General features: G+C 50.1%; 11 protein-coding genes across 11 annotated transcripts; 7 read left to right on the top strand and 4 right to left on the bottom strand.

The window, feature by feature from the left end:
* Positions 1-948: 948 nt before the first annotated feature.
* Positions 949-2,539, top strand: Aud_006506 (ACT domain-containing protein; the record flags this gene model as incomplete). The annotated part of the gene is made up of 3 exons (XM_043291405.1): positions 949-951; positions 1,004-1,461; positions 1,522-2,539. The coding sequence occupies 3 exons, from the start codon at positions 949-951 to the stop codon at positions 2,537-2,539; spliced, it is 1,479 nt and encodes a 492-aa protein (XP_043147340.1).
* A 606-nt stretch (positions 2,540-3,145) lies between these two features.
* On the top strand, positions 3,146-3,466 carry Aud_006505 (uncharacterized protein; the record flags this gene model as incomplete). Its single annotated transcript, XM_043291404.1, has 1 exon — positions 3,146-3,466. The coding sequence occupies one exon, from the start codon at positions 3,146-3,148 to the stop codon at positions 3,464-3,466; it is 321 nt and encodes a 106-aa protein (XP_043147339.1).
* Positions 3,467-3,857: 391 nt separating this feature from the next.
* On the bottom strand, positions 3,858-5,061 carry Aud_006504 (uncharacterized protein; the record flags this gene model as incomplete). Its single annotated transcript, XM_043291403.1, has 3 exons — positions 3,858-3,880; positions 3,945-4,949; positions 5,004-5,061. The coding sequence occupies 3 exons, from the start codon at positions 5,059-5,061 to the stop codon at positions 3,858-3,860; spliced, it is 1,086 nt and encodes a 361-aa protein (XP_043147338.1).
* A 524-nt stretch (positions 5,062-5,585) lies between these two features.
* aspC (septin CDC12) lies at positions 5,586-7,135 on the bottom strand (the record flags this gene model as incomplete). Its single annotated transcript, XM_043291402.1, has 7 exons — positions 5,586-5,655; positions 5,721-6,229; positions 6,293-6,603; positions 6,667-6,829; positions 6,885-6,927; positions 7,002-7,015; positions 7,091-7,135. 7 exons carry the CDS (start codon positions 7,133-7,135, stop codon positions 5,586-5,588), a joined length of 1,155 nt encoding a protein of 384 aa, XP_043147337.1.
* Positions 7,136-7,579: 444 nt separating this feature from the next.
* Positions 7,580-10,508, top strand: Aud_006502 (snoRNA-binding rRNA-processing protein PWP2; the record flags this gene model as incomplete). The annotated part of the gene is made up of 5 exons (XM_043291401.1): positions 7,580-7,597; positions 7,649-7,761; positions 7,832-8,327; positions 8,378-8,625; positions 8,675-10,508. The coding sequence occupies 5 exons, from the start codon at positions 7,580-7,582 to the stop codon at positions 10,506-10,508; spliced, it is 2,709 nt and encodes a 902-aa protein (XP_043147336.1).
* Positions 10,509-11,146: 638 nt separating this feature from the next.
* On the top strand, positions 11,147-12,953 carry Aud_006501 (cytochrome P450; the record flags this gene model as incomplete). The annotated part of the gene is made up of 6 exons (XM_043291400.1): positions 11,147-11,347; positions 11,404-11,529; positions 11,587-11,671; positions 11,734-11,802; positions 11,860-12,477; positions 12,541-12,953. The coding sequence occupies 6 exons, from the start codon at positions 11,147-11,149 to the stop codon at positions 12,951-12,953; spliced, it is 1,512 nt and encodes a 503-aa protein (XP_043147335.1).
* Positions 12,954-13,251: 298 nt separating this feature from the next.
* Positions 13,252-14,431, bottom strand: Aud_006500 (uncharacterized protein; the record flags this gene model as incomplete). Its single annotated transcript, XM_043291399.1, has 4 exons — positions 13,252-13,299; positions 13,380-13,894; positions 13,943-14,020; positions 14,095-14,431. The coding sequence occupies 4 exons, from the start codon at positions 14,429-14,431 to the stop codon at positions 13,252-13,254; spliced, it is 978 nt and encodes a 325-aa protein (XP_043147334.1).
* A 461-nt stretch (positions 14,432-14,892) lies between these two features.
* Positions 14,893-19,224, bottom strand: Aud_006499 (chromatin-binding exonuclease XRN1; the record flags this gene model as incomplete). Its single annotated transcript, XM_043291398.1, has 2 exons — positions 14,893-17,438; positions 17,526-19,224. The coding sequence occupies 2 exons, from the start codon at positions 19,222-19,224 to the stop codon at positions 14,893-14,895; spliced, it is 4,245 nt and encodes a 1,414-aa protein (XP_043147333.1).
* Positions 19,225-19,846: 622 nt separating this feature from the next.
* Aud_006498 (WD repeat RBAP46/RBAP48/MSI1 family protein) lies at positions 19,847-21,442 on the top strand (the record flags this gene model as incomplete). The annotated part of the gene is made up of 6 exons (XM_043291397.1): positions 19,847-19,865; positions 19,922-19,984; positions 20,049-20,154; positions 20,208-20,669; positions 20,722-21,207; positions 21,268-21,442. The coding sequence occupies 6 exons, from the start codon at positions 19,847-19,849 to the stop codon at positions 21,440-21,442; spliced, it is 1,311 nt and encodes a 436-aa protein (XP_043147332.1).
* A 1,206-nt stretch (positions 21,443-22,648) lies between these two features.
* Positions 22,649-23,822, top strand: Aud_006497 (GTP cyclohydrolase I; the record flags this gene model as incomplete). Its single annotated transcript, XM_043291396.1, has 4 exons — positions 22,649-22,911; positions 22,964-23,097; positions 23,156-23,460; positions 23,520-23,822. 4 exons carry the CDS (start codon positions 22,649-22,651, stop codon positions 23,820-23,822), a joined length of 1,005 nt encoding a protein of 334 aa, XP_043147331.1.
* Positions 23,823-24,789: 967 nt separating this feature from the next.
* Aud_006496 (uncharacterized protein) lies at positions 24,790-27,099 on the top strand (the record flags this gene model as incomplete). Its single annotated transcript, XM_043291395.1, has 1 exon — positions 24,790-27,099. The coding sequence occupies one exon, from the start codon at positions 24,790-24,792 to the stop codon at positions 27,097-27,099; it is 2,310 nt and encodes a 769-aa protein (XP_043147330.1).
* Positions 27,100-27,706: the final 607 nt, after the last annotated feature.

Genomic DNA, 27,706 nt, shown 5'->3' with positions numbered 1-27,706 from the left:
CAATTATATTTATTCATTTTCCCCGGTATACTCGACAGTGGAGCTTCACAGCAGAAAAGAATAAGACTCCTCTTTGCTTTTTTCTTTCAACTACCTCATTTGCTTTCCTATATTCTACGAATCGATTACCGGGAATCCATATTCAACATTCTATACTGATTAAGTTGTGGTGAGACTCCATTGGCGTTGAAGCGAAAAGAAGAACCTCAGGCACTTTACCCTCGCCCAAAAAGGAAGGCCACTTTTGAGTCACCACAACTGGAGATACAACCATCCATCCATTCCGCTCTTCCTCCTCTCTTCTTTACAACCTGCGTATCGTCTTCTCTGCATTCGATCCTACAGCATTTGCTGGTTTAGATTTGAAATAACATCGTCAACATCGGGACATTCTTGCGTGCTGGCTTCACCGATACTATCATTTCTCCGAACAATGGCGTAACTCCACTCCGCAGACCAGAACAATGAAGACGCAGGGCTTCGGGCCATCAAGGACATACAGGAGGAAAAAGAAACGACTACTCCATTGATGTCTGCCGCGCTTTGGTCCATGGAATCTGAGTTTTACTCGGCTCTATATTTATACTCATTTCTTTCATTATCATTCACGTCTCAGTGACATTGTTGCCTATTACCCTAACATCAACTGTACTGTCCACCGAGACAGCCTCATCTGTATAAGTTCAATCTGGCCTTTCGATACCTACTGCCTTCTATCTGTGGAACTTCTCCCGACTGTACCTGCGAGTCCCATTCCGCTACTTATACTTTCAAATCAGCCCACGGGGTATCACATTAGGATACCTCACTTCTCCGAGGATCTAGCCTTGTGAAAGACAGAAGACAGAGCGTCAATTCCCACGAAGCTGCCTATAGGTATCATTTGTGATCTTACCGAGGGCAATGATGGATCATTCATTGTCTCTCATCTCGGCTCAAGTCCAATTTATGGTAAGCCTCCATCTTGCTGTTCATCAATCACGCTATCCATCGCCCCATCAAGGATTATGACTCGTATAGATCATTTTGTGCAAGGCTTGTTTTGCTAACCACCATCATCGAGAGACAGGACGACCGACTTGCCTTGGTGCATATACCGTTGGATCTCTACCCGTATTTCTTGACTCCGATCCTACAGGTCCTATTCCACGAGGTACCCCCCGTAGACCAGGGTCATGCGGAGGTCTTGAAGAACGGCTCCAGAGATGGCCTCAGGCATGCGCAACCTGCCTTCTTGAATTTCTCTATCACCCCGGTAGAATGCTCCATCATGTGCCCCAGGCAGCTTGCCAACAAGTATTTCGCCCCCATGATCGATAGTTTCGTTCAAGATCATGCCTCTACCCAGAGCCGCCTGTCCATCAGTCAGGATGATTTCATAGCCATGCAGGTGTACGGCGAGGGCCTAGAAGCTGGCCAACGCGTGCTTGAATTGACGAGTCCTCTAGCAATGGCAGGAATGTACGAACCTCCCCGAACACGGTCTCGTTTATATGACCATTGCTGACTTCGCCTTCCCAGTTCTATCTTCTTTATCTCCACTTACTTTTCCGACTACATCATTGTGCCTCTGCGCAGTAAAGCACAGGTCATTGAAGCGCTGGAGAAGCGGGGGTTCCACTTCGAAATCACCACCGAGGCTTTCATAAATCATAATCAAAGTCAGTTCAGCAGCTATAGCAGCCCGGTTTCGTCTCGTTCAGCGAGTAGTTTGGGTTCTCCGCCAGCAACTCCTCCTCCCTCATCACTTGATGAACTGCAGGGGCGAACCTTTGCTTCCCTGCGGAAGCACCACATTGTGCCGTCCGTCGATCGATCTCTTCGCTTGGTGCAATGTGCGGCCCATCACCCATACAGCAGTGATGCTAGCTCAATATCAATCCTCCGCACGGCACTGACGACTGCACTGGTTGTGGACAGACCACGCTTCCTCTCACTCACTCTGACGGCTGCCGACCCTGCAGCCTCTCTCTTGTTGGAACAGCGGCTCCTGCCTCGATTCTTGAATGATGTTACCTCATCTGCCGAGTCTACTGATGAGACAAGCCTGCTTCTGGGTTCCAAAGAAGATATCCTCGTCCCCATCACGTTGGACCTACGCAAACTCCCTCTCGAGGCCACCGGTATTGTCTGCGGGGTTGCCAGTCGATTGGCCGACGCTACACATGCTTCCTGGGATGAAAGTACCGAAGCATCGACTATCGCTTTGTCGCACTCTTTCAATGGTGCCTCGTCCTTTGAAAGTTCTATCAACCGCTACTTCTCGTCCAGTGTGGACTCTGGAGGACCAGTCAGGCCGCCTACTCAGAGTCCTGTGCACCGAGCACCTATCAGTGGTAATGGCGATCCGCGGGCACTCTCAACCCATCATCTGCAGCCAGACCTCGACACGTCTCTGGCGGCCGTCGAGATCAGCTTCCTTAGCACTGCACGTGCAGGGACAATCCTTGTCGGTGACCACGAACTACATCGAGCTATGGATGCGCTCGATGCCGAAAGCCATGAACCGGAACTGCCGGCTGGTGTGCTCGAAGTGTGACCTTTGCTCTAGTTCAAATCCACATCGCCGGCTTCACTCATTCTCGTGGCCTACGGTCTTCGAAGAAGAGGATTCCTCGGCGGAACCTTAAAAAAACTTACGACAGCTACATGACTCAAAAAGAGGATATCCTCAACCCGTTGACTTTTGATCTGATCAACTGCAAAACAGCAAATCGGCGTTTCGGAACTGTTGGCTCAAAAAGGTTTCTGGTGTTATATCAAAGTTTGTTAAAATCGCGTTACCCCGGTCCGATGGAGTCACAGTGCATCTTCGGTCGGATCTTGTTTTGTGACGAGAATGCATGGTTACTGTATAATATCAAACTCGCAAAAAGACTCTACTCAGAATATACCCTCAGGTTGGGACGGTGACATTGTTTTGAAGGATTTGCAGATGGGTGAAGTCTATTTTCTTTCTTTCCCTGTCCGACTAAGGCACAGGCTGTACTAATCCATAATGCAAAGTGAAATGGAATAATGCCATCCAATAGGCGAGCAGTACATTAAATATCACAAGATCCACTCCAATTCGAAACGTATGATATGGTGCCAGATGGCTTTAGCAAATAATCGCCACGAGGTGCAGCATTATTGACGTCTCACCATGTTTCACGCCAAGTCCAGTTTAGAATCTCTCAGTAGCTATCTCGTCTACCGGGTAGGCAAACAAAAGGTCCGCAACTTGAAACTCGACTGGCGTCTGGGACTGACACGTCACCATGCAGCCCCGTTATTGGCTCATGTATGCAGCACGGCGCGTGGTCGAGACCTACCGGACCAAACTGGTGGATCAATAGCCCTGATCCGAAGAGAGACTCCCCCTGCGACAGCAGACGAGAAGCAGGCCGATGCAGACATGCAGCATGCACTATGCAGCGAGGACGTGCCAGCGGTTCAGTGGTCCAATAGCAGCTGGCCAGGTTGACAGGACCATGTAGCTCAGTTTGCAATGTGGACGTTGAGTTGAGGGCTGATTGCATGCGCGAACGAGGTTGCAGACTCGTATTTGGCTGCATGTTCCGAAAGGGGTTTGTATTGCATGAAGTTCTAGGGGTTTCTGTGCGCAGGGATGGACTGCGGGCTTGACCTTGCAGCTAGCCTTGTTGATTTGTTTGGTATGCGTCCAGCGTCTGACGCTGATGCTCTTGGAGAATAGCTTCGGCGCGTCGTGTGCATCCGGATTGAAGGCCACCAAGTCTTCTCCGCTCAGGATACACGCGAGGAAGGGTCTTGCTGGGAGACACGAACTGGCAAGCTGCCGTCGATGTTACAAGGAGCTTCCTGGTTGGCCGCAACGATCAGGATCCTCTTGTCGTTCAGCCGTAGATTTTGACAGTGCCTGCAAAGAACCATTATTAGCAAACGATACCTACAAGCACAAAGGTTGACATGTTTTGACATACCATCAGAGCAGCCCCCAGCCCAGCAGCCTCCTTTCTCATTCCATGCGACACAGCTAACAACCTTCACTCCATCCCCTGCCGGCACAGCCGCAATAACCTCCCCACTGAGCACATCCCACGCAAAGACATGAGCCAGTGGCGACCGATCTCCTTTCTCCGACTCACTGCCACTGAGGACGACGGCGTCTCCCTTGGCAAAGACGGACCGAATCCTAAGTTCGCTATTGCGGTACGTCGCCCTCGCACCGGTAGTGCTTTGCTCGAAACCATCCTCACCCCCAAAAGCCTTGAGCAGCTTGCCGTCTGCCCGGTCCAGCATCCGGATCCGGCCGTCGAGTGTGGAAACCAGCAGGGCATTGCCGTCCGCAGAGCACCGGACGCTCGTAACGGGGTGAGCAAGGACGTCAACGGTTGTTCGGCCCATGCGGACATCGTAAATGCGAGCACGGCCATCGTAGCTTCCACTTGCGATAGAATACGTCGGCATGTGTACGTGTAGTGAGGAAACGGTATCGCCAGCCTCGGTGAGCGTCTGGATCGGCTTGTGTGATTTGGACCGGATGTCCCACAGATTGATGGTTGTGTCTGCGCTTCCTGAGAGAAAGGTCAGAATCGTGGATGATTCTACTATAGCAATAGACAAGAAAGCCCGGACAAGATGCTCACCAGATACCACCACGGAATCACCCTCGCCAGCGAACTGTACGGCCTCGACCCTGGCGTTATGTCCAGCCCATCGCCGTGTAGTCAGACCTTGCTCGACGTCCCACAGAAACACCTGCCGGTCTCCGCCAACGCTTGTAAACCGCGCATTGTCCGCTGCGACAGCCACGTCCAGGACTGAGTACCCGTGCGCCTCATATTTTTGGATTGGGGAAGTCGTCTCGTGACCAGTAGTAGAGCTGTTGTTGGGGATGGCGCGCGAGAGGTGAATGGCGCGATCAGCCGAACCAGTGAGGACATATGTACCTGGATAGCTAGAGAAAGTCACCGCATTTACCGGTCCTGAAACCGATTAGTTGATGAGGAGCGTGGCTAGGGGATGGAGCAGAAGCCTACCATTGTGCGTTTTGAGAGTATGAACAAGCTTCGTGGGAAATTGTTTTGATGCCGGCATTGATGCTTAAATTTTTCAGCGTAAGAGAAGGATGAAGGACAACAAGGCTGTAGATCCTAGGTGATGAAGGTTCTCGCCTTGAAAATAATTGCGGAGATGAGGCTTTGTTATTTCCGCCCAAGAGAGCTATGTCACCTCGGAACCGACCCGCTCATTGAAGTAAGCCCCACCAGATAAAGCTTCTTACACAGTCGCTCTAAGGTATGACCGAATCATGGACAAAGATTAGTTCTGTATTGACACGCTACTGAATACAAATGGGTTATTATCAAGGATGTAACGGGATCATCGCTAGCTACCAGCGGCTAAAGAAATGATACAGCATAATAAATGCGCAGTAGAAGATAGCGCATCAAACGGCCTAGATCAAGTATGTTGTCCCCCGAATGCTGAGAAAAAAATAGGCCGAAAAGGAAACTCGAGGGGTAATCAAGAATAGACAATATTAATCAAATCGAAGCAGTTTTCCTTTTTCCACCACGTGCTCGAAATTCGTCGCCGTACCCAACGTGCCTGAGAGCAATTTAACGACGTCCGTGACTCCGGGTGGTCGAGCCCTGCAGCGCCTCGATTTCTTGCTCGAGCGATTTGATTCTGTATTCAATCAGTACTGTCTCCATATCTCTTTTTAGAACAAGAATTGCAAGAGGTGCACATACGCAGCGTGGGTGGCCTCCAGATCCTTGTTGAGGCGGTCTCTCTCGGAAATGAGCTTCTGCTCCCACTGGCGGAATCGCTGTTCTTCGACCTTGACCTGCTCGGTGAAACGCTTCCGCAGAGCCTCCTCCTCTTCCTTGAACTTCGGATTATCCAGCTTTCTCGGTCTGGCCTCGCCGAACTTTCTTGTTTCCATCTGTTGTGCGCGGTAGGCTTCGTAGTGCTGCTCCTCGGTGGTATGGATGAGATCAAGCATGTGAGTGCGGATCAGGATAGAGCGCAGCTTCTTGAAGTCACAGTGGTCCTCGTTCTCGACTTCGGCAACACCCCAAGCATATTGGCGACCCTTTACTACCCGGTTGTCGTTGGTCTTCACATCTTTCTCGGATCCAATCACAGCGAAGGGCATAGCAGCCATCAGGCTGCGAGCGTGGGCGGCAGCGTGCTCGTCGTCCTCTTCGATAGGAGGGGTGTAGATCTTGATGCCTTGAGCTTCGACCACAGCTTTGACCTGAAATAGGTTGGGCTAGTCAGTATCTACCGGTAAGGGAGGCCATTCATCCGGAAGTCTCACTCTCTGCTTGAAACGGGCAAGATCAGTAGGGCTAAGAGTGTCGGCCTTGGCAATAACGGGAATAAGGTTGACTCGAGAGCTCAACCGCTTCATGACCTCGATATCAAGAGGCTTCAAAGTGTGGCCCGTGGGTCTGATGAAGTACAAGCAGGCGTGAACACGCATATCGATCTTGTCTGTGCGGCGGGGTTGCTGCTCCTGAAGCATGTACGATTCGTGCTGGTCATCAAGGAACTCGATAATTGGTTGCCAGGAGTCACGGTTGTTCACATAGTCGCCGAAGCCGGGGGTATCAATGACGGTCAGGCGGACTGTACACGGCCGCGTCGTTACATTAGTAACCGTTTGCGACGAAGAAGGAATCAGAAATTAACCTTTGAAGAACTTCTCCTCTAGCTCTGCCTTGGTAATCTCGATCTCAACCGTCCGGTCGATCTGCTTCTGATGGCGACGCTTGTGATCGGCATAATTCTTGATAGTGGTCGAAAACAGGGTGTTGATAAACGTGGTCTTTCCCAATCCCGATTCTCCAGCAACCTATACTCCGGCATCAGCATACAGCTTCATCTTGGTTGGCTGGCTCGAGACAGACCATGATAGTGAAAGCCGCACCCCGCTTAGCGACAATCTTGTGCCTGTATAGCTTCAGTCAGACTTATCCACGCTTCATTCTTCGGCTGATTGAAGCTGCGTGACAGTTGCTACACACCGCTGATTAGGGAGCTGTTGACAAAAAGAACTAGTTAGAATCTCTTCTCCCCTTCAAATCCATCCCCACAATGTTGAATTAGCACTTACGTTGGCAATGCCAATAGGGGAAGCAGTTTCCGAAGTTGTGGCCATGATGATAAAGGGGGTAGGTAGATGGAGGTGAAATGAAGACGGGCAAGAAGACAACTGATTGGATTTGACGACGACTGTTGTGAATCAGAAGTCAATTGATTATGATGACCTAAAGAATGAGGGAAAATGCCGTCGGAAAGGGACTGTCTGTCTCTCCTGTCTCAGCAGTAGTAGTAGAACGTTCTCCCTGGTATGGATCGGTCTGGTATGGTTTGGAATTGGCTGCTGCTGCCCCTGAATCGCAGACCCGTTGGAGTAGCAAACACAAGCAAACAAGCAAACGTGACCTTTGGGTCCAAGATAGCGCTAGTACCAATTAGGGCAAGCGTCCTCGGCCTCGGATTAACAAATGATCAGCTCTCTTATCGCCTGTTTAGGAAGACGATTTTTTTGAAGATCAACTGCAGGCGAAGACTGAGAAGCTACGCACGCTTATCAGAGACAATGAAGACAGATTTCAAGGTGAGTTTATTTCTTGCCCTCATTGCGACCGCAATTCTAACTCAATCGCAGTTCTCCAACCTTCTGGGGACGGTATATCGCAAAGGAAATCTTCTCTTCACGCCGGATGGAAACTGCTTGCTTTCCCCAGTAGGCAATAGGGTCACAGTTTTCGACCTTGTCCAGTATGTTCGGTCTCTTACATGCGGTTGGAATACTCGTCGAATTTTGAGCTGACTGGATGGCCTGCTGAAGGAACACGTCATACACACTTCCATTCTCGCATCGCACCAATATCGATCGTTTAGATCTTTCGCCGCGCGGCAACCTTCTGCTCTCTGTTGACGAGAATGGTCGCGCTATCTTGACGAATTTCGTTCGGAGGATCGTAATCCACCACTTCTCCTTTAAGGGTCGAGTCACTGCACTCAAATTCTCGGCAACAGGTCGTCATTTCGCTGTCGGAGTGGGAAGACGGTTGCAGATCTGGCACACACCTTCGACCCCGGGTACCGATAATAACGGAGAGATTGAATTCGCACCCTTTGTTCTGCACCGAGACCTCGCCGCGCATTTCGATGTCATTCAGAATATTGAGTGGTCCAGAGACTCACGCTTCCTCCTTACCGCATCCAAAGACCTCACAGCACGGATATGGAGTTTAGATCCGGAGGAAGGCTTCGAACCCACCACCCTGGCCGGCCATCGTCAAGGCGTGAAGGCAGCCTATTTTACAGCGGATCAAGAATCCGTAAGTTGAACTGAAATATCTACGGGAGTCCCTTGCTGACACCATCCAAGATCTACACAATCAGTTCAGATGGAGCTCTTTTCAGGTGGGAGTACGTGACTAAGAAAGATCCGGATACGATGGAAGATATTGCCGAAGCTCGTTGGCGGATTGTCAAAAAAGACTACTTCATGCAGAACGATGCCAAGGTCAACTGTGCTACATTTCACGCCCCTTCAAATCTCTTGGTTGTAGGTTTCTCCAACGGCCTTTTCGGCCTGTACGATCTGCCGGACTTCAACCCGATCCATCAACTGAGGTATGACCCTTCTTACCTGAGGATTGACTGTTAGGCTGACTAGTTTTAGTGTTTCTCAGAGTAACATCGACTTCGTGACAGTCAATAAGTCCGGTGAGTGGTTGGCCTTTGGCTCGTCGAAACATGGTCAATTGCTCGTGTGGGAATGGCAATCGGAGTCCTATATCTTGAAGCAGCAGGGTCATTTGGACTCGATGAACGCTCTTGCCTACTCCCCAGACGGGCAAAAGATTGTTACTGCCGCGGATGATGGAAAAGTAAAGGTCTGGGATGTCAAATCCGGCTTTTGCATTGTCACATTCACCGAGCATTCGAGCGGAGTCACTGCGTGCCAGTTTGCCAAGAAAGGAAGTGTTTTATTCACCTCGTCTCTGGATGGCTCAGTGAGGGCATGGGATCTCATTCGTTATCGCAACTTCCGAACCTTCACTGCACCATCCCGCACGTCTTTCACCTCTCTCGCCGTCGACCCAAGTGGTGAGGTCATTTGCGCCGGGTCACCGGATTCTTTCGATATCCACGTGTGGTCGGTGCAGACAGGTCAACTTCTTGACCAATTGTCCGGTCACGAAGGGCCCGTGTCGTCTCTCGCGTTCGCCGCGGACGGCAACCATCTAGTTAGCGGTAGCTGGGACCGTACTGTCCGAGTATGGAGCATTTTCGGAAGGACGCAGACTAGCGAACCTTTGCAGCTCATGTCAGATATTCTGGATGTGGCATTCCGGCCTGACGGGAAGCAGGTTGCCGCATCTACTCTGGATGGTCAGTTGACCTTCTGGTCTGTGGACAACGCAGTCCAGGAAGGAGGCATTGATGGTCGTCGCGATGTGTCCGGCGGCCGCAAGATGGGCGATCGCGTGACTGCCGCGAACTCGGCGGTAACCAAACATTTCAATTGCATCACTTACAGCGCTGACGGCTCTTGTATCCTGGCTGGTGGCAACAGCAAGCACATTTGCCTGTACGATGTGAGATCGGGTGCACTGCTCAAGAAATACACGGTTAGTGTCAACACCTCTCTAGACGGCACCCAGGAAATCTTGAACAGTCGTGATTTGACAGAGGCTGGCCCTCGAGGTCTCATTGACGAGACAGGCGAAGCCTCGGATCTGGAGGATCGCATTGACCGCAGCCTTCCCGGCGCGAAGCGCGGCGATGCTGGGACACGTAAGACTCGACCGGACGTGCGTGTCACTGCAGTCGACTTCTCCCCAACCGGGCGCGCATTTTGCGCAGCTTCGACGGAGGGTCTTCTCGTTTACAGTCTCGACACCGAATTTGTCTTCGATCCATTTGACCTCGATATCGATATCACTCCCACCACTATCCTTGCCACCCTTGACGCTGCCAAGAAGGCGCACTCGATGAACACAGCAGACGATGACAATACGTTTTTGAAAGCGTTGGTCATGGCTTTCCGCCTTAACGAGTCGAAGCTCATTCGCGCTGTCTATGAGGCTATTCCACCCTCAGAGATCTCTCTTGTGGTACACGCACTGCCCACCGTCTACCTTTCTCGCTTCCTGCGATTCGTAGCCCAGGCTGCTGAAGAAACGCCTCACCTGGAGTTCAACTTGCGGTGGATTGAATCTCTCCTGAGCATCCATGGTCGCTACTTCAAGGATAATGCAGGCACGCTCGCAACAGAACTGCGTGCCATACAGCGGGCTGTTGATGACATTCGGGAGAATTTGAGGAAGTTGACGGAGAAGAATGTGTACGATCTCAATTATCTCCTCTCGAAACCGGTACTTGCAGACAAAAAGAATGGCGCTCCGAAAGCTATTCAAGATTATGATGCTGTAATTATGGACGGCGAGGATGAGCGCATGTCTGATGCAGATGGTGATGATAGGGAGGGGGAATGGGTTGGCCTCGAATGATCTCACTCACTTCGTCCTGTACCCATATACACCTCATTTGCCATTCCTCTCGCATTCTTCATCTTCTCTTCTTGCATTTGCGTCTGGCGTTCGAGTGTTTTGATATACCTGGAAAAGGGAGCAAGTAAAAGTCCTGGAGTCTTTCCTATAGCCTGTTGTTCCTAGGGTAGCATGTGCTAATAGCATATTCCGTTCAAATAGACTATTGATGATCTAGCAAGCTCGTCCTTGGGCATTTGTCTTCCACAAACTTAGGGAAGGCTGATGAGCCGACTCTCACTTATGCTCGCTGTTAGGCGGATATTCCCGTTAGGGCCTTCACATAATGGAATATGCCGTCTGGTAACAGCATATCTAGCACAACATTCACTGCATCTGGAGATATCCAGCATTCTAATTCCTTTCATTAGCGGCTCTCTCCATGACTGATCGTTTGCTCATTCACCTGCCTCGCTGGCTGCACAGATAGAAATGCTCCCCCCTATCGATGCATCTCGCGAGCTTCCCTCGTCTTACCTCCTTCACCCTACGCTACTACTCTGCTCATATACTTCCATAGCGCTTCCTCATATCAATCAATCGCTGGATGGAGCATCATTAGCACAGCTTCGCATCATCAGATTGTCAAGTTCTCAGTCATGGCTGACCAGACGCTCGAACTGCCATGTTGGCCATTTGCCCTACTACTCTCCTCGTCTCTCTATTTCTACCATTACCCACCAGGCGAGGGCTCAGTCAAAATCCCTACTGTCAGATTCAGTCACTTCCTTCCGGACTTCATTAACCGGCTCATGTTCATTTTCGTGGCGCCTTACCTAATCAAGTACGGTTATGAGAAGGTACTCACCTCTCTTTCCGCTCACGTCTGTCATTCTCCAGCTGACCGGCCTTGCAGTACAGAGATCAGCCCTACCGCGTCCTCAAGGCAGATGGCGACTTGCTTGTTTTGCCTCCAAAGTACCTTCCGGAGATTCGTCATTTGCCTCCATCCAAGCTCAGCGGCGTCGATGCGCAATTCGAGGTATGTTGCCGGCTTCCTGACTTCACGAGGAAAGAATGAGCTGACGCCTCGCAATAGAACATCCTTGGCAAATACACCAATGTTCTCATTGATAGCCATTTACCTGTGAAGACGGTTCACAAGGGTCTGACTCCAGCTATCGGTAAGTACATGCTTTTTTTTACATTTGCTTGAGTGTCTAAAGCCGACAAAGACGAATTCAAGGTCGAGTTCTTCCTCGTCTCCTCGATGAACTTCAGTTCGCATTCCAGGTGGAAGTGCCTGACTGTGATGGTGTGTCCAACTCAATCCTCATAAGCTAGGCGAGCACCAGACTGACAACGGCCGTAGATCGCTGGGTCTCGGTCAACCTCTACGACATGATCCTAGGCCTTGTTACTCGGGCTACTTCTCGCGTCATTGTTGGAGGGAACATCTGCCGTAACCCACAGTGGCTCAAAACAGTCACCAGCTACACGATCAATCTCGGTGTGACTGTCATTTTGCTGCGTCCATTCCCCAACTTCATGCGTCCATTGGTTGCCAAGGTGCTCCCCAGTGTCAAGAAGCTCCGCACTCAGCTACGCTTTGTTCAGAAAGAGCTTTTCATCCCGATGATCTTGGCCCGTCGCAACGCAGAGATGCATGATTCTGCATACGAGAAGCCGGACGATTTTCTTCAGTGGATGATGGACCTTGCAGAGGACGACTTCGACAAGGATCCCGCGAATATCTCTCAGATGTTGCTTATTGTGATGGCTTTGGCGGTTGTCCATACGAGCTCTATGCTGATGACCCATGCTATCTACGATCTTTTGATTCGACCAGAGTACATTGAGCCTCTTAGGGAGGAGGTCCGCGAGACTCTGAAAGACGGATGGGATAAGGTGACTCAGGCTTCCTTCGCCTCTCAGCGTCGCCTGGACAGCTTTATGAGAGAATCACAGCGTTTTAACCCCACTGGAGAACGTGAGTGCATCCCTTTTGCTTTGCAATATTATGCTCGTTGTGCTAACAGTTTGCCCCTGTCAGTGTCTACTCACCGCATGGTTATGGAGAAGATGGTTCTTTCTGATGGCTTGGTCCTCGAGAAAGGCACGCATATCTGCTTCCCTTCAAAACCTATGGGTATGGATGACTCTATTATTGAGGATGCTCTTACCTTCAAGGGATTCCGTTGGTGCGAAGACCCCGAAGCAAGAAGCACAAGCCTTGTTAGCATCAGCCCGTCAAACATGCATTTCGGCTACGGTAGGCAAGCCTGCCCTGGCCGTTTCTTTGCTGTGAACACGAACAAGGCGGTCTTGAGTCGCTTGATCGCCGATTACGAGTTCAAATTCGAGGACGACAACAACAACAAAAGACCGAGGAATCTCACTCTTGGGGAGCAGATTATGCCTAACATGCACACAAAGATTCTTCTGAGGAAGAGAGACGTCGTTTAGTAGGAGAGACTGGAGAGATGGCAGAGGCTTTGAGTTTTCTCGTGAACATATGGTTTGCTGAAGGAGTTTTCGAAGGATAGATGGTCAGACTGGATATTGCTTTTGATCTTTGATCTTTGAATTTTTTTGAATCTCCACTCATTTATTGGGCGCCTATGAGCACTGGCATCTCCATTATTTTGTTCATTTTCCATGCTACCTAGTGCAGACAAAGAAAAATACAAAAGAAACATTTTTATCTCAAAACTCCACTCCAGTGAATCAGATATCTCTATATGAAGATGTATGTATAAAATAACTAAAAGATAGCCACTGCATTAGGGGGACTCGCCACGCCACCAGGAACCTGTTAGTATACAACGAACTCGTCAGTACAGCCCGCTCACCCACGATCAAAAAGCCCAGCATAACAACAACCTAACTCACCTTCAATGGCACACTCGACAGAAAGAAACTCCACCGATTCGTCTTTGCGCAATACTCCGCCACTCCCTCAAGATCAAAATACTCCCCAATAGGCATCCCCCAGCCAGCCAGTAGCCACTGATGTAGCTGAAACTCCGGCGGGCCTTGAGGGCCCGCGATGGGCGAAGGCTCGAAACTAGGCGAGTCACTCGCTACGGCAGCGAACTGATTCTCCCACAGCCAGCGGAGAGTGGCCTCTCCGGACTCAAGGCCTGCAAATTGAGGCGTTTCACGCTGAGAAATGGCCAGCTCTTCGTCCGCGGAGAGCTTGTCGTAGGCGGTTGTGAAGCCAGTGCGCAGGAAGAGGATATCGCCGGGGCGGAATCGGATGTCGTTCTCTTCGACGATCTGCTTGATTGCAGAGAGGGGGATCTTGGTTGTGGTGAAGGGGCTGAGGGGGATAGAGTTCTTCGTTGCCCACGAGGCGTAGTCGATTAGCACGCCTCTGCCCACGATCCCGCCGTGCTTGACCCATGCTAGAGCTGTGAGTTTGACGTTTGTCAGATTGCGTAATGCAGACTTACCGTCAACCCCGATCACAGGGGTCATTTTCAAGTCCTCCAGCGAATGGCCGTTGAAGTAGCACTTATGTGTATGATTCCCTACCGCGCAGTGCGTCTGTCAGTTTAATCCTCTGCCTCGCATCAGCGTATTGGTGGTCAGGGCATAATCTTACCATAATGCCTAAACCCATCCCACTGCGTACTGCACTGCGTGTTGAAGATAAGGATATCATCATTCACAATCCGCGGCGCCTTGTTCACCAACTCCTGCGCAAACGGCTTGCGCCCGAAACTTGGGTTCTTGATTCGGTCGAGTGGCAGATCAAGCGAGAATCGTACGCCGTCTCGAATCTCTTCTGCCGCTGCCCTGCGCACTGTTTCGGGAGTGAGCAGGTTCAGCATCCCAAGCTCGTTGTTCTTGCCGAATAGACCCCATGCGTTCCCTGGAGGCCCTGAGGGGTCGATGGTGAGGTTGTCGAAAGTGGGGAGGCGAGTGGTTACAGATGCCATGTCTGTATGCTTCAAGGGATACGACACTGATTATTATAGAAAAGTGACAACTCAGCTGAAGGAAGAAGAAGACTGGCAATAATAAATGCGTTGCGCCATCTTGTATATCATCCCCGCATCTAAGAGCTTCCCCGAAGATACTCCAAATCCGGTGGTTGATCGTCCCAACTAAGAGTGCGGATATTTCTCCACATCCAGAGCGCGGATTATCGTGGGGGAGAATGCTTAACAGATGATAAATTCTCAGACTTGACTACGGAAGGGAAGAATGTTGGCTCGCTGGAAATTTGACTAAATGTTACAGAGGAGCGCTCTCCATAGTAAATTTGTCTATGACCTTCTATGTCTTATGCCACAAAGCCAGTCAATTGACAGACAAGTTACCGTCAACGTCCAACCATGGCATGACCGAGGGCATGATACCCTGTTAGAAGTCCAGCTGGAGCACCATAACACATCGTTTACTCAGTGTTTATAATAGCTGCACCTCTTCCTCGGTGACTACCCCTTCCTCTGGACCCGCTTCCTCTGTCCGACCCGCGGAAAGCGCCGCGGCCCCCACGTCCACTGCCACGATTCAATGCTTTGGGAGGCGGTACCTGGGAGTAATTCTGAGGCCGGAAGTGAGGGTTGTTTTTGATCACGCCTGCCTCCGGGTTGCTGTTATCCACAGACACATAACCCCCACGAGTACGGTACATGCCTCCACGACCCCTGCCGCCGCGTTGTTCACTGCCGTCACCGCTGCTGGGGTGGGGCCGGAACGGTAAAGTAGTCTGGGGCGATCCTCCATTCGCGGCACCGCGACCTCCACGTCCTCTATGAGGAGCACCGTTTCCTCGTGTATTACCCATGCCTGAGACAGCTCCACGGTATGAGTTGGCCAACGGAGGAGGAGCCGGAGCCTCCTTCAGCTGGCCCTGCCCATTAGGACCAAGCGGAGCACCGTATCCTGCCACAGTTAAAGGCGAAGGTTGGCTCTGTGGCTGTTGACTGGCGGCAGCCCGTGTGCTGGCCAGTAATTGACGATAGGAAACATTGAGAACGGATGAAGCCAAGACTGTTTGACCGCGGAATGGCGAGCAGCGGTCTCCCAGAGTGGTGCCGCTCATAAAGGAAACGTCAAAGACAACGTCAAGTAACATCGCTCGGGGCGTCCGAGTGAGGCCGACAACTGTTCCTCGAGTGGCAATGGGCACCTTGCCAGAATCTTGAGCATAGACCACACGATCTCCAAGCTTGAAAGTTTGGTTCTGCAAACGCTGCTCGACGTCCGAAGGCCGCAGAAGCGCGCTGCGGGGGACACCTCTGATCTTCTTAGGCTGCATTGGAGGTTGACTCTGCACGAGTTGATCCGCGTCCTGTTCAATCAACTTCACGACATCAGAATCCAACTGCTCAGCCTCAAGAGGAACCCTCTCAAATTTTTTGGCTTCCATCGCTTTGAGCCAATCTCTGATTTCCTTCATCTTCACAAGTGCAACATCCTCCGGGTAGAAATCTGTCGGCTGGTAACGGTCCTTCTGAGGGTTACGTTGGATACCAGCAATGAACTCTGGGAATTTAATCATATACTGCTGGAGGAGATCGACTGCCTTCGGGCTGAATTCCCAACCAGACTCCCCGCGACGGGAGTAGCCAAGAACTTTCTGTTTTCTCGCTTCGAACTTGAGGTTCAGGCCGAGGTTGACGCGCTGTCCCTCCATGTCAACAGAGAATGAGGAGGTGATCTTTGCCAATACCAATGGGTTCAAACGTAGGCTGCGAGCAATGGCAAATGAGGGCATATAGGGACACAGCCTCTCCGCTTCTCTAGCACGATCTTTTCCAAACTCTGGCTCGCGGCCCTTGATCGAAGCAATCAACCCATTAACCTTGCCGTCTTCGTGCCCTGTAATGTGCACCGGTCTTCCATAATTGTAATCACCCAAGAAAAAGGCACGCGAGCCTTCAGGGAATTCCTTCTCAATGGGCAGGGCATCACGTTCGATGAAGCGTTCATCGGGATTGATAACTTCGTCTACAACAAGCTGTAGCGCATAGTCGGTTTCCTGTCCCAAAATATCGGCGAATTCCTTGATTGTGGCGCCCTCATCTGTTTTGATCAGACCCTTGAGGAGTTGAACATGCACCATCGACTCAACGGGGCCAATAATAGTACCAAGTCTGCGGCTGTACATCCCTTCAATCTTATCTGCCTTTTTCTTCCACTGATCAATTTGGGCCTCAGTGTGAGGAATCGAAACCACGTGGTTCTCTCCTTCCGGAAGCAGATAATCGAACAGCTCGTCAGATACACGGATGACAAGAGCTTCCTGCAGAAAGGGGTAGCCAACAAAGACACGCTTCCCAAGCTTCTGCTTAGCCAGCTCAATACTCGATCTGCTCCCAGGGTCGAGTACCGTGATAACCATACTCTCGTTGCGACTTTCCTGTTGGAAAACGCACACACCATGGAAACCAAGCTGGCCTACATGGGGTAGAGTCTTCAGACTTGGGAAACCAGCCAATGCAGCCGCTCCAAGCTGGACACCGTCGACCAAGCCAATATAAGGTTCCAAGCCATCCATGGTAGGCAGATCAAAAATGTTCTCGATGCAATGGCAGCTGGGGATGTCAGGGAAGACACCAGGGAGAGACGAGGGGTAGGTGAAGTTCACTTCCGGTGAGTAAGTAAACTTGAGACTAACCCCAAACCCATTTCGCGCTTTTTCTTCCGGAGTCAAGAGGTGCTCTCTGGTGGCAAGGGCTTCCAAGAGGCGACGTTCATCAATGAATGGAATCTTGACAACAGCCTCCCATTCCATCTTCTTGCCGTTCATATCCAATTCAAAATCACGCGGATAGAAGTCGATGATGGGAGATTCCGGGGACGTCATTAAGTCCCGGAACGCTGCAGGCACAATCTGCTTGCTTCGGTCAGGTAAGACACCCATGAGCTGCTCATAAGGCTTGAACGGTTGACCCAGTCTGAAATTCATGTCCGCGTTCAGACCCTTGATCACATCTAGTCATGGTCAGCAAACGAATGAGATGGTCGAGAAAATCGTGGTCAAGATTGAAAGATATGTTTAGATGGGTACCCAGCACGTACCAGAGATCATAGGCGCATAATGATACTTGAAGAACCATGGCCAAGACGCAATGCCTCTGTAATAATAATACAGAACCCATTGAAGACCTTGCACATAATTTTCCGTCAGCTTCCGCATTTCCTCATGATTGTCGAGACCCCATCCGAATTTGCTCATGTAATATTTGTCTTTCCAATCCTGGAATTTTTCCTCGTACTTCTTCTCTGCTGCTTTCTGAGCTTCCTCGGGAGAAATCTCCTGGACCTTCGCATTGTCATATCTCCGAATGACGCGCTGTACGGCCATAGACGCCTCTTCATCTTCCTCCTCTTCGCTGTCATCATCCTCGTTGGCAGGCAGCTGAAGTCTGATAAATCGGTCTCCATGTTCGTCCGCAACTGTGGTCCACGGTAGTCGCAGGTCGTCTGCAAGTTGCTCCACAAACTTGCGATCACGGGCCGGTAGTGTGGGAGGAAGATCTAGAGGTTTTGAACCTAACGCCTTCTCAGGCCTGTTCAAAACATACTTTTTGATTTCTTTGAAAAGCTCCTTCTGGGCTGGCGTGAGAGTCAAGCCCTTTGGCTTCTCTTGGGGCTCAGCACCGTTCTCAGCGCCATTCCGTTTGGCGTTGATCCACCTCGCATCCGAGTATTCGGCTTCAAAAAAGCGGAACTCAACATCACTCAGAGCTTCAATAAGCATACCGAGGCGCTTCAGGTTGATGACACCTTGCTCGTTGACGTAGCCACCCATTTTTGGCAAGACATCCTTGTAGATCTTAAACATTAGCGAGAGGGCTCCCTCGTTGATGTGCAGATTAGGAAGATTAGGCAAGAAATCATTTCCAACGAAGAAAGCCATCAGGATAAAGTCGTCGATGACTCGTTCCATATCAAAAGGAAAATCCAGAACCCCTTCCTGTTCCAACTCCTGAAACTCCAATTCCAGGTATTCTCGAACCATACAAAGATGCAAGAGGTAGAAGTTTTGGTGCTCAAGTTCCTTAGGCTTCTTCTGGACTTGGCGGCCAAATGTCACCTCCTCACGAAGGAGACAGAAATGAGGATCATGACTAAGAAGGCCCAACATGATCAAGTCCGCATCCAGACCATAGAGACAGTGACGGATGTTGGGGTCATACCCTGGCTGTGCTTTCGCATGCCGGATATACTCCATGATCTTATGTTCACCTTCTCCCGGTACCTCATGGCCCGAAAGCACAATATCTACCCCTTGCCAATCTTTGTCCTCGGAGATTTTCTTGTTGATGAAATACTTTAATTGTTGCGTCAGCTTCGCCATGAACTCCGTACCGGGAGTGATGCAGTTGCTGTCGAATGGATCCTCCTTCGGCATCTCGATTCCCTGGGCGATGGCCTTCTCCTTTGCAACCTCAGCATCCAGGGCCGTTCTAAACCGTCTTGCACGCTGTTGGTTCATCTTCGCGCGAGGAGCGACACCGTCAACTGCCATGAAGAACAACTTCTTTGGCTTGATCTTGCCGTACAGATGCTCGATATAGTTGAAGATCGCAATAAACATCTTATCCTCCGTCATGCGAAACGTGGGAGAATCACTGTCTTTATGTGTACAATTATGAATAATGCCATTCATGTCGAGATAAAGCGCATCAAATTCAGGTATACGATTCTCCGCAATCAACATGGAGATCGTGGGGTAGCGCTCGCTGAGCCAGCGGAAGAACTTGGGAACACCCATGGCGGATGAATGCGAAGTGTATTCTAATGAGAATGAAGTTGGTCAGTCAAATCAGGCGCGGCAGCGTCGTAGACTGTTGTCGTCGTCGTCGTAACTGGTCGTCAAAACTCGATGAAGAACCCAAGCTCGGAGGCAAACCATTCACTGAATGGTAATATAGTCGTAGACAAAAAAGGAACGACTGGGTATCTTCAGGGAATATAAGAGATAAAGACGGAAAATAAAAGGAAAAAGGACTAGCACTGGAGGCCTAGAAAAGCGAAATAGGCGGCTGAGGCGCCTTCTGGAGGGATAGCAGTTCAATAAAGTGGTGATATGAATCTGAAGCTGTGACTCCAAGTGACCGCTTTGCGACCTTTAGAGCTGGCTTCGAGGCCATCCCGCCAAGCCGCTATTCCTAGAATGGAATGGCTGATTACGGCGCCAATTAACGCGCTGCCGACAGGAAGATCGCGTTTCTCAAGTGAGAGCTCTCGATGCACAAGTCAAAGCTCTACTGCAACCCCATTGAAACTCCTGTACCTTGCCAATCACCGTAATATTCATTCTTGCGCAGGCCAAATAGTCTGTCTGGATTTCAGAGACCACCCTGTGCACATAATCGCTGCACCAACGGGACATCATGGAGCCCTACAACGACGGTACGCCCTGGGAATTACCTCTCTTTGTCGATGATTGCTGACTTCTTTCGTCACAGCTGTTGTTGAGGAGCATGAGGAGCAGGAAGAAGAGCGTACGGAGGAGAAGATTATCAACGAAGGTATTCTAGATCGACCTTGTTGACTGGCGTCGCTTTCGTTGTGACTAATACGGACCTTGATCAGAATACAAGACATGGAAGAAGAACGCACCTTTTCTTTATGACATGATCCTCAGCACAGCACTAGAATGGCCCACACTCACAACACAATGGCTTCCCGATAAGCAAGAGTATGTACATCGTTCATCTGCTTCGCGCAGAGCAATAGACTGACTTGTCACAGGGTGCCGGATAAACCGTATTCTACTCATCGCCTACTGATCGGCACACACACTTCTAGCGATGCGCAAAATTATTTGCAAATTGCTCATGTCCAACTCCCCAATCCATCTGCCCCCAATCCGGACGACTACGATGAGGAGCGCGGGGAGATCGGAGGGTATGGCGGCAGCTCTAAGAAGGCGCCCATGGAAATCAAGTTCAACATTGTGCAGAAGATTGATCACAAGGGTGAAGTCAACAAGGCCCGGTATCAGCCACAAAACCCCAACATTATCGCTACCATGTGCACAGACGGCAGGGTCATGATCTGGGATCGCTCGAAACACCCGAGTCTGCCAACAGGCCAAGTCAACCCTCAGATGGAGCTCATCGGCCATACGAAAGAGGGATTCGGTCTCAGTTGGAGTCCGCATACTGCGGGACAACTCGTTACCGGTAGCGAGGACAAGACAGTCCGAATCTGGTAAGAAGTTGTATTCAGTCTGCTTGCACTGGTAACTGATCATTTGACACAGGGATTTGACGACGTACTCAAAGGGCAACAAGTTACTGAAGCCTTCCAGAACTTACACTCACCACTCGTCCATCGTCAATGACGTTCAGTATCATCCTCTTCACTCGTCCCTTATTGGCACTGTTTCCGATGACATCACTCTTCAGATTCTCGACATTCGAGAATCAGAGACAACTCGTGCAGCTGCATCTGCAGAGGGCCAACACCGCGATGCCATTAATGCCATTGCTTTCAACCCCGCCGCCGAGACCGTTCTAGCAACCGGGTCTGCCGATAAGACGATAGGTCTTTGGGATCTGCGAAACTTGAAAACTAAACTGCACTCGTTGGAAAGCCACACTGACTCGGTTACTTCGATCTCGTGGCATCCTTTCGAAGAAGCTGTTCTAGCCAGCGCGAGCTATGACCGAAAGATCGCTTTCTGGGATCTCAGTAGGGCAGGCGAGGAACAGACTCCTGAAGATGCCCAAGACGGCCCACCAGAGCTGTATGTCGATCTAGCATTCTTTTCGTTGTCCGTGAATTTGGTACTAATTTACTTGTGCAGACTCTTCCAGCACGGCGGGCATACCAACCGCATTTCTGACTTTAGTTGGAATCTCAACGATCCATGGGTTCTTTGCTCTGCTGCCGAGGACAATCTGCTCCAAGTATGGAAGGTCGCCGATGCGATTGTCGGCAAGGATTTGGAGGATGTGCCAACCGAGGAGCTGGAACCTTGATTTAAAGAGTTTATGGAGGATGATCTCGAAAATATTGATACCTGAACCGTGTGGTCTGATCAATTACATTGTCGACAGTATCCAGCATAGCTATGCATAGTAGTGCAATTGTTAAAATATCAAGTGTGAAGACGGTCAGGAAAGAAAGAAAAGCTGAATTGTATCCGGTAGGCTTCGTTTCGATGATAGTACTTGTAGCGAAAACGAACAGGGGACAACCGAATGTTGAACTGGCCTTATCTGCCAGCCCTTGTCAGACGATTCGGGGTGTCATTTTCTTCCTCATAACTCAGCAACTAGTTGATCGTCTACGGTGGAAGGAATATAGAATTGTTATATGACTCGATCATAGATAACCATTGCGAACCAAGCACCAGGTCAGGCCAAAGCGTAGGAGAGTTGGACACTCTTCTCCCCTCGACCTGATATCCATACGCTTTTTAGTATATCTGACTTCTCATCATTGAGATAACAACAACTGCCGCCCATATAGCCAGGGAATGCCAAGGCTACTGCAGTAGGACCATGCATGCATGGTAGATGCACGTCATATAATGGTTGAATTAATTTCAGGATAGAACTTGACGTTTCATTCCCATGTCACAGTGGTCCTGGCAAAAGCATTCGTTATTCAAGACTTTATTGGAGGCAATACAATGACTGTCATCGCCTAGCCAATGACTCAACTAATTCTATGAGCAATTGAGTGGTAATTAAAGTAATCAGCGTAGGACGTGAATGGCCTCAGGCCGGTAATTAAACCCGAACTATGCCAAACTGGGACTAGCCAACCCCCCGCCTGCAAGTCAGCTCTCCGACAGTTGTTTACCTACCAATAGTTTTGTCCCCTGAGTCAGGCGGTGAGTGGCCGATGAAATCAGATCGGCGTTGGACGACTTTCGGAGGGGTCCAGTTCCTCCGAAGAAGAATAATTACTAGCCAACTGCCTAGTAATTCAAAACGCCGACCTCCGTTGAACTGAACTTTTCCCCCCTCTTCCTCTCCTCGCAATAAATGATGACTGTTATTCTTTCGCTGCTTATATAGGACGTCCTCTTTGTCTTGTTTTGAGTGCTGGATCCGTTTACTCATCTGATTGATTCTGTGATCAAGGCGCCGTCCGGCCGATCTTCTTTACCACTACAAATCTCACCCTCCCTATCGCCCCTCCACTTTTTTGTATTTCGATTACTTCCAGGATCAGCCATGAGCTCTGGATCTCCTCCTTCCGGCCCTAAGCCTAAGTCTGCTATTCCATCTCACCTTTTGAATGGTAGCTCTCCTCTTCACCCTTCCAATACAACTGGCGTTCGTGATGCTCGTGAGCGCGAGAGTCTAAACTCATCCATCCGCTCCTCTTTTGCTCCTCGCATCCCCGCTGAGTTCAATTTGCCGGAAATAGAGACTCATCCTGTCAGTGATGCCGCCGATACCTATAATGGGCCTGTTCGGCATCCAGGCGTTGTCAGGTAGATCAGATTTTGTTGATCAAAACGAACAAAGCTCATCCCATTCATCTAGGCCTACTTTGAGCGATCCCCCGCGAGACCCCAGAGACGAGGGCGGTGCTTTAACCCCCCCGGCAAGCGCCAGTCGACCATCTAGCCCGTACACTTCGAATCCTCCAATTGACTTTGACGGGTTGAGTTGGCCTTGTAAGTCACTGTCGTGGTCTTGGCTCTTGGATTGCCGTCTAATTGACGTTGTGAATAGGCCCCGGCACGAGAGCACGATTGGAATCTACCCCTGAACAAACTGAAGAGCGCATTCAGAAACTTGCAGGTGCTGTAAGAACCATATTTGAATGTATTGGAGAGGACCCAGAGAGAGAAGGTCTGCGGGAGACCCCCGAGAGATATGCCAAGGCCATGCTCTACTTCACCAAAGGCTACGAAGAGAATGTCAGGGATCTTGTCAATGGAGCAGTTTTCCATGAGGACCACGATGAGCTGGTCATTGTCAAGGATATTGAGGTGTTTTCCCTCTGCGAACATCACATGGTACCTTTTACTGGAAAGGTAGGAATGACATCCATGCCCTTCGAATATATCCACTGATGAAATTCCTTGGGATACAGATGCATATTGGATACATCCCTGACCGTCGGGTGCTTGGCCTATCTAAGCTAGCCCGGCTGGCAGAGATGTTCTCCCGCAGACTTCAGGTGCAAGAACGTCTTACCAAGCAAGTCGCCCTTGCCATCTCGGAGGTTCTGAAGCCCCGCGGCGTTGGTGTCGTTATGGAATCTTCCCACCTTTGTATGGTGATGCGTGGTGTACAGAAGACCAGCAGCACTACGACAACCAGCTGTATGCTTGGTTGCATGCGGTCCAGCGCGAAGACCCGGGAAGAGTTCTTGACGCTCCTCAACAGAAAGTGACGCTCATACCGACTCAGAATGTCTGGGTTTTTAAGATTTGTTGCCCCGTTTTAACAGTGGATGACATTCATGATTGCATAAGGAGTTATGGTGGTTACCTTTCAACAGGTTGTCGGGTGTTGGCATTTTGTTTTCTGGATGATGTCGCGAACAAGGAGTTCTATTTCTTTTTCATTATACACAAAAGACTCTCTTCATCTTTGCATATGCAAAATCTATGTATAATTTTCTCTTTCATCTTTTGTTTGCCCGGATCTTTGAGGCATCTTACGAATTTTGCTTTATTTATTCACACAGAGCTGGAGGATCGGAATTTGGTGACAGGACAAAAACAAATAGACGACGGAAATACAGCACCTCACTAACATCTAGGCGTCCTATATACCATATCCTGGATGTTGGGCTCGGACCTAGTCACTTTGCTGGCGTGTTTGATTGATTCAACACTACAATCACTTTGCAAGTTCAGAAACTGACTTTGTCTACTACATATCCAGCATACTATACGGTCATTGCTACAAGATTTCTGATGAATACGCATCTTTTTGGATTGATAACTGACAAGCTGAAACTGTCCATGGCCCATTTTGTGCCCTAACCACCTAACCACCATCACTTGGAAGGTGAATGTCATCGGAGATCAGCCATCTTCTACTGTGGTGACGCAGTAGTGAGTGGTCACGCATCGTGCTTTGGACCGCTGGTCTTAGTCAGGTGGTAGTGTCTTGATATTCACTTTCAACGCGCGTGTCAAAATTTATTACCCGATGATCTCGAGTCCTTTGTTTACATCTCTTTCTTGTATATCGCTCTCCTCTTGACGCGGCTTTACCCATCCTCTGTATCTCTTAACAAACAAGTCCTTCAAGTCAATATCCTGCTTGGCATTTCCGGTAGACAGTGTTCAGTACCAACAACAGGTGTGTCTTTCACTTCAACGCACCCGAGTGATTGGGGGCAAACGCCAATGGCACGAACTATTCAGAGTGAGTTGACTCCATGTGCTCATGAAAGTGGGGAAAGGATTACTGCTAAAAAAAGGTACACTGTAGCGGACCGCAAACAGTCCAAAGCGCCTACCAGGCCTGAACGCACTCCTGATGAATTGGAGGCCGGCGAAGCTCTAATTCTCCTCTCCATGGGGTATGGAGAACGAACAGCAGGCACGAGGCAGCCATCAAATGCCAACATTCAGACACAAAACGATCCGGGTAACTACCAAACGCAGAACAACTGGGGTGTGCCCGCGAATGCCGAACCTCGTCCTCGTCAGAACACGACATTGGCCCAGGCAGGTGGTAGGATGCAGATGCCTCAAAACATTCCACAGCAACCAGCGAATGCTGCCGTGGCGGCAATGCCAGAGGCCCCCTATTGGAACGCTAACCCAGCCGCAGCACAGCGAGTTGCTTTGACGGGCCAGCAGGCGCTACAGGCATACCTGATCAGACAGCAGATCCTTGCAGGTGTGGCTCCCCAAGACCTTATCATGATGAGAGGACCACCGCAGCAGCATGGACGTCAAGCCGTCCCGCCACTGGTGCAGATAACGAATCAAGGTGTTTATGCTCCTGTCATACCTCCCGCGGCATTCAACGGCGTGTTTCACCCATTTCCGATGTTGCCTGTTCAGCAGAACATACCCAATGTACCGGCACCTACGGCGGCACCTGGTGTTCCCTATCTTGCTGTTGCACCTGGTATTCCTGCTCAAGCCACTAGAGCACCTCAATGTCATTGTCCTCCTAACGGACCTATGATACCACAGGAAGCTGGCCAATTTCATCTTCAACGACCCTTGAACAGAAACCATCCAAAGGCAGCAGCAATGGCTGGTTTGAACACAAACCTGCCTGCTCAGAACCGAGCGGTCTTACCAGCGGCTATGCAGCTCAATGGGCAGCAGCCTCAAATCCCATATCTTCCACCCGCGAGGAGTATAGCGGAAAGGAATGTGGCCATGCCCGCAAACAATATGCCAGTGAGAGATAATGGAAATCTTGATAAGTCTGCTGCATCTCAACGTCAGCCGCCCAGAACACCCCTAATCAAAACCGAGTCTCCTCCGCCTGGGGAGGTCCTTGCAAATCAAGTTGACCATACAGGCATTCGGAAGACCGTACCCGAGGCGAACGGACACGGACGTCTGCTTCCCCATCCGCATATTGCGCTTCAGCCTCTCAACAATGGGCATAGACCTGCATCCAATGGCCCAGACACTAGACAATCCTCGGCCGCACCGTCTGCCGCAGCGCAGAGCTCAAACAACGCCGCGCAGCACACTCACAACGAAAGCAAAAGCAGCAAGCGCCATAATTACAACATGCTCAAGTCCCTCATTTGCCATCCGTCTATGGCGTTTTTGGTCTTTGATCATCTTGAAATAGAGGATGTGATCAATCTGCATCTTACCTGCAAGCGTTTCCACCAGTTTGTGAGAAACGTTCTGGCAATAATCATCATGCGTAAGGCGGCACAGAAAGCGCTCGAATCACTGTGCATATTTCCGTTCCTTTGCTATAATAGACTTTGTGATCGATGGTCAGCGCCTCCTGGCCTAAAATTGAACGATGTAACTTACATCATACCCTCGGTCCGGTGGCTGAAGATGATCCTGTACCGCGAGGCGGTCGTCAAGGACATCATGGAGTGCATGGCTGACAAGGGCTGGAACCTGCCCAACGGATGTGCCACGGTTGTGAAGAAGCTCTGGTTCTTGATGGACATTCCGGACAACAGACGTCGGACCTGGACAATCAGAAAGAAAACCCTGTGGACTGACAACGATCTATTCATCGCAGCTTATTTCCTCGTGCAGCTGGATATGCTCTTCACGGACAGTCGCGCGAGGAAGAAGCAAGGTAGCATGCGACGCCTGCTCATGGCCCAGCCCAGCTTGACTCTGCTGCGGGATGTACTCAGGGACGGCGCGTTGACCACGCATTACGAAACACTCAAGGCATACGTGCGCTGGCAATACATTCCCAAGGCACATGAAGCGGGTTTGTTTGTTTTCGGCGTGCCACCCAATGAGGTCGGTTCTCTACAGTGGGAAGGATACGGCCGAATGGCAAGAAACGTCAAATTTCTGCGACCCGACGAGCTGGTTTTGAGAGAAATTAAGAACCGGAACCTTGACTTGCAGCGTATGTATGTGGACATTATTCTATCTAATGAGCTTGAGCCCAAGAAGGATGCTTCATCATACCGGTGGCATGAGGAGATCATGAAGGAGTTTGGGAACTTGCCTTGGATGCAGGTCGTGAACGTGAAATGACTTAATGACTGAACGACTGCATGACTGAGGTACAATGAGGCCTGTTATGTTCAAGAACTGCAGGTAATGACTTAGGATTGGGAGAATCGAGGCAGCGTTGTGTGATGTTCCGGCGGTTTCTGTCAGTGTAAATACCATATCGCTCTTTCAAAGCGGACGATGTAAGTAGTACTCGATACTTCTAAATAGCACCATGTAAGATTCATCTTTTGTATGAAGCTACTTAGACCTGTTACATTGAGAAGCACTTGACCATTCTCCGTCAGCGGCTGTTGGAGGGGATGGCCCGGTCAAATCACGTGCAGTCGGAGCGGCCTTTCTTGTCTCCGCAAGTCTGAACAAGAATGGAAGCTTCAACTTGACGTTCTCCAACGAACACCATCAACCATCATCTCGTATACTTGCCAATAGGTTCCAAGATATGACATGTCACCATAAGATAGAATTTGGATCAGAAGGGGAGGATACTACTGTACTTTTTTCTAATGCTTGTCACGTTTGGGATGGTCGATGGTCGCCAGCCGCGCAGTACTACCCTGACCCAGCCTACCATGTCCGTTGTTCCGCACATCAACACCACGAACCAAGACGTTGAATTGCTACGACG

The sequence above is a fragment of the Aspergillus udagawae genome (assembly GCF_001078395.1).
Source record: "Aspergillus udagawae IFM 46973 DNA, scaffold_4, whole genome shotgun sequence".
In the NCBI taxonomy this organism is placed as follows: domain Eukaryota; kingdom Fungi; phylum Ascomycota; class Eurotiomycetes; order Eurotiales; family Aspergillaceae; genus Aspergillus; species Aspergillus udagawae.
This window is presented reverse-complemented; position numbering and strand designations above follow the sequence as displayed.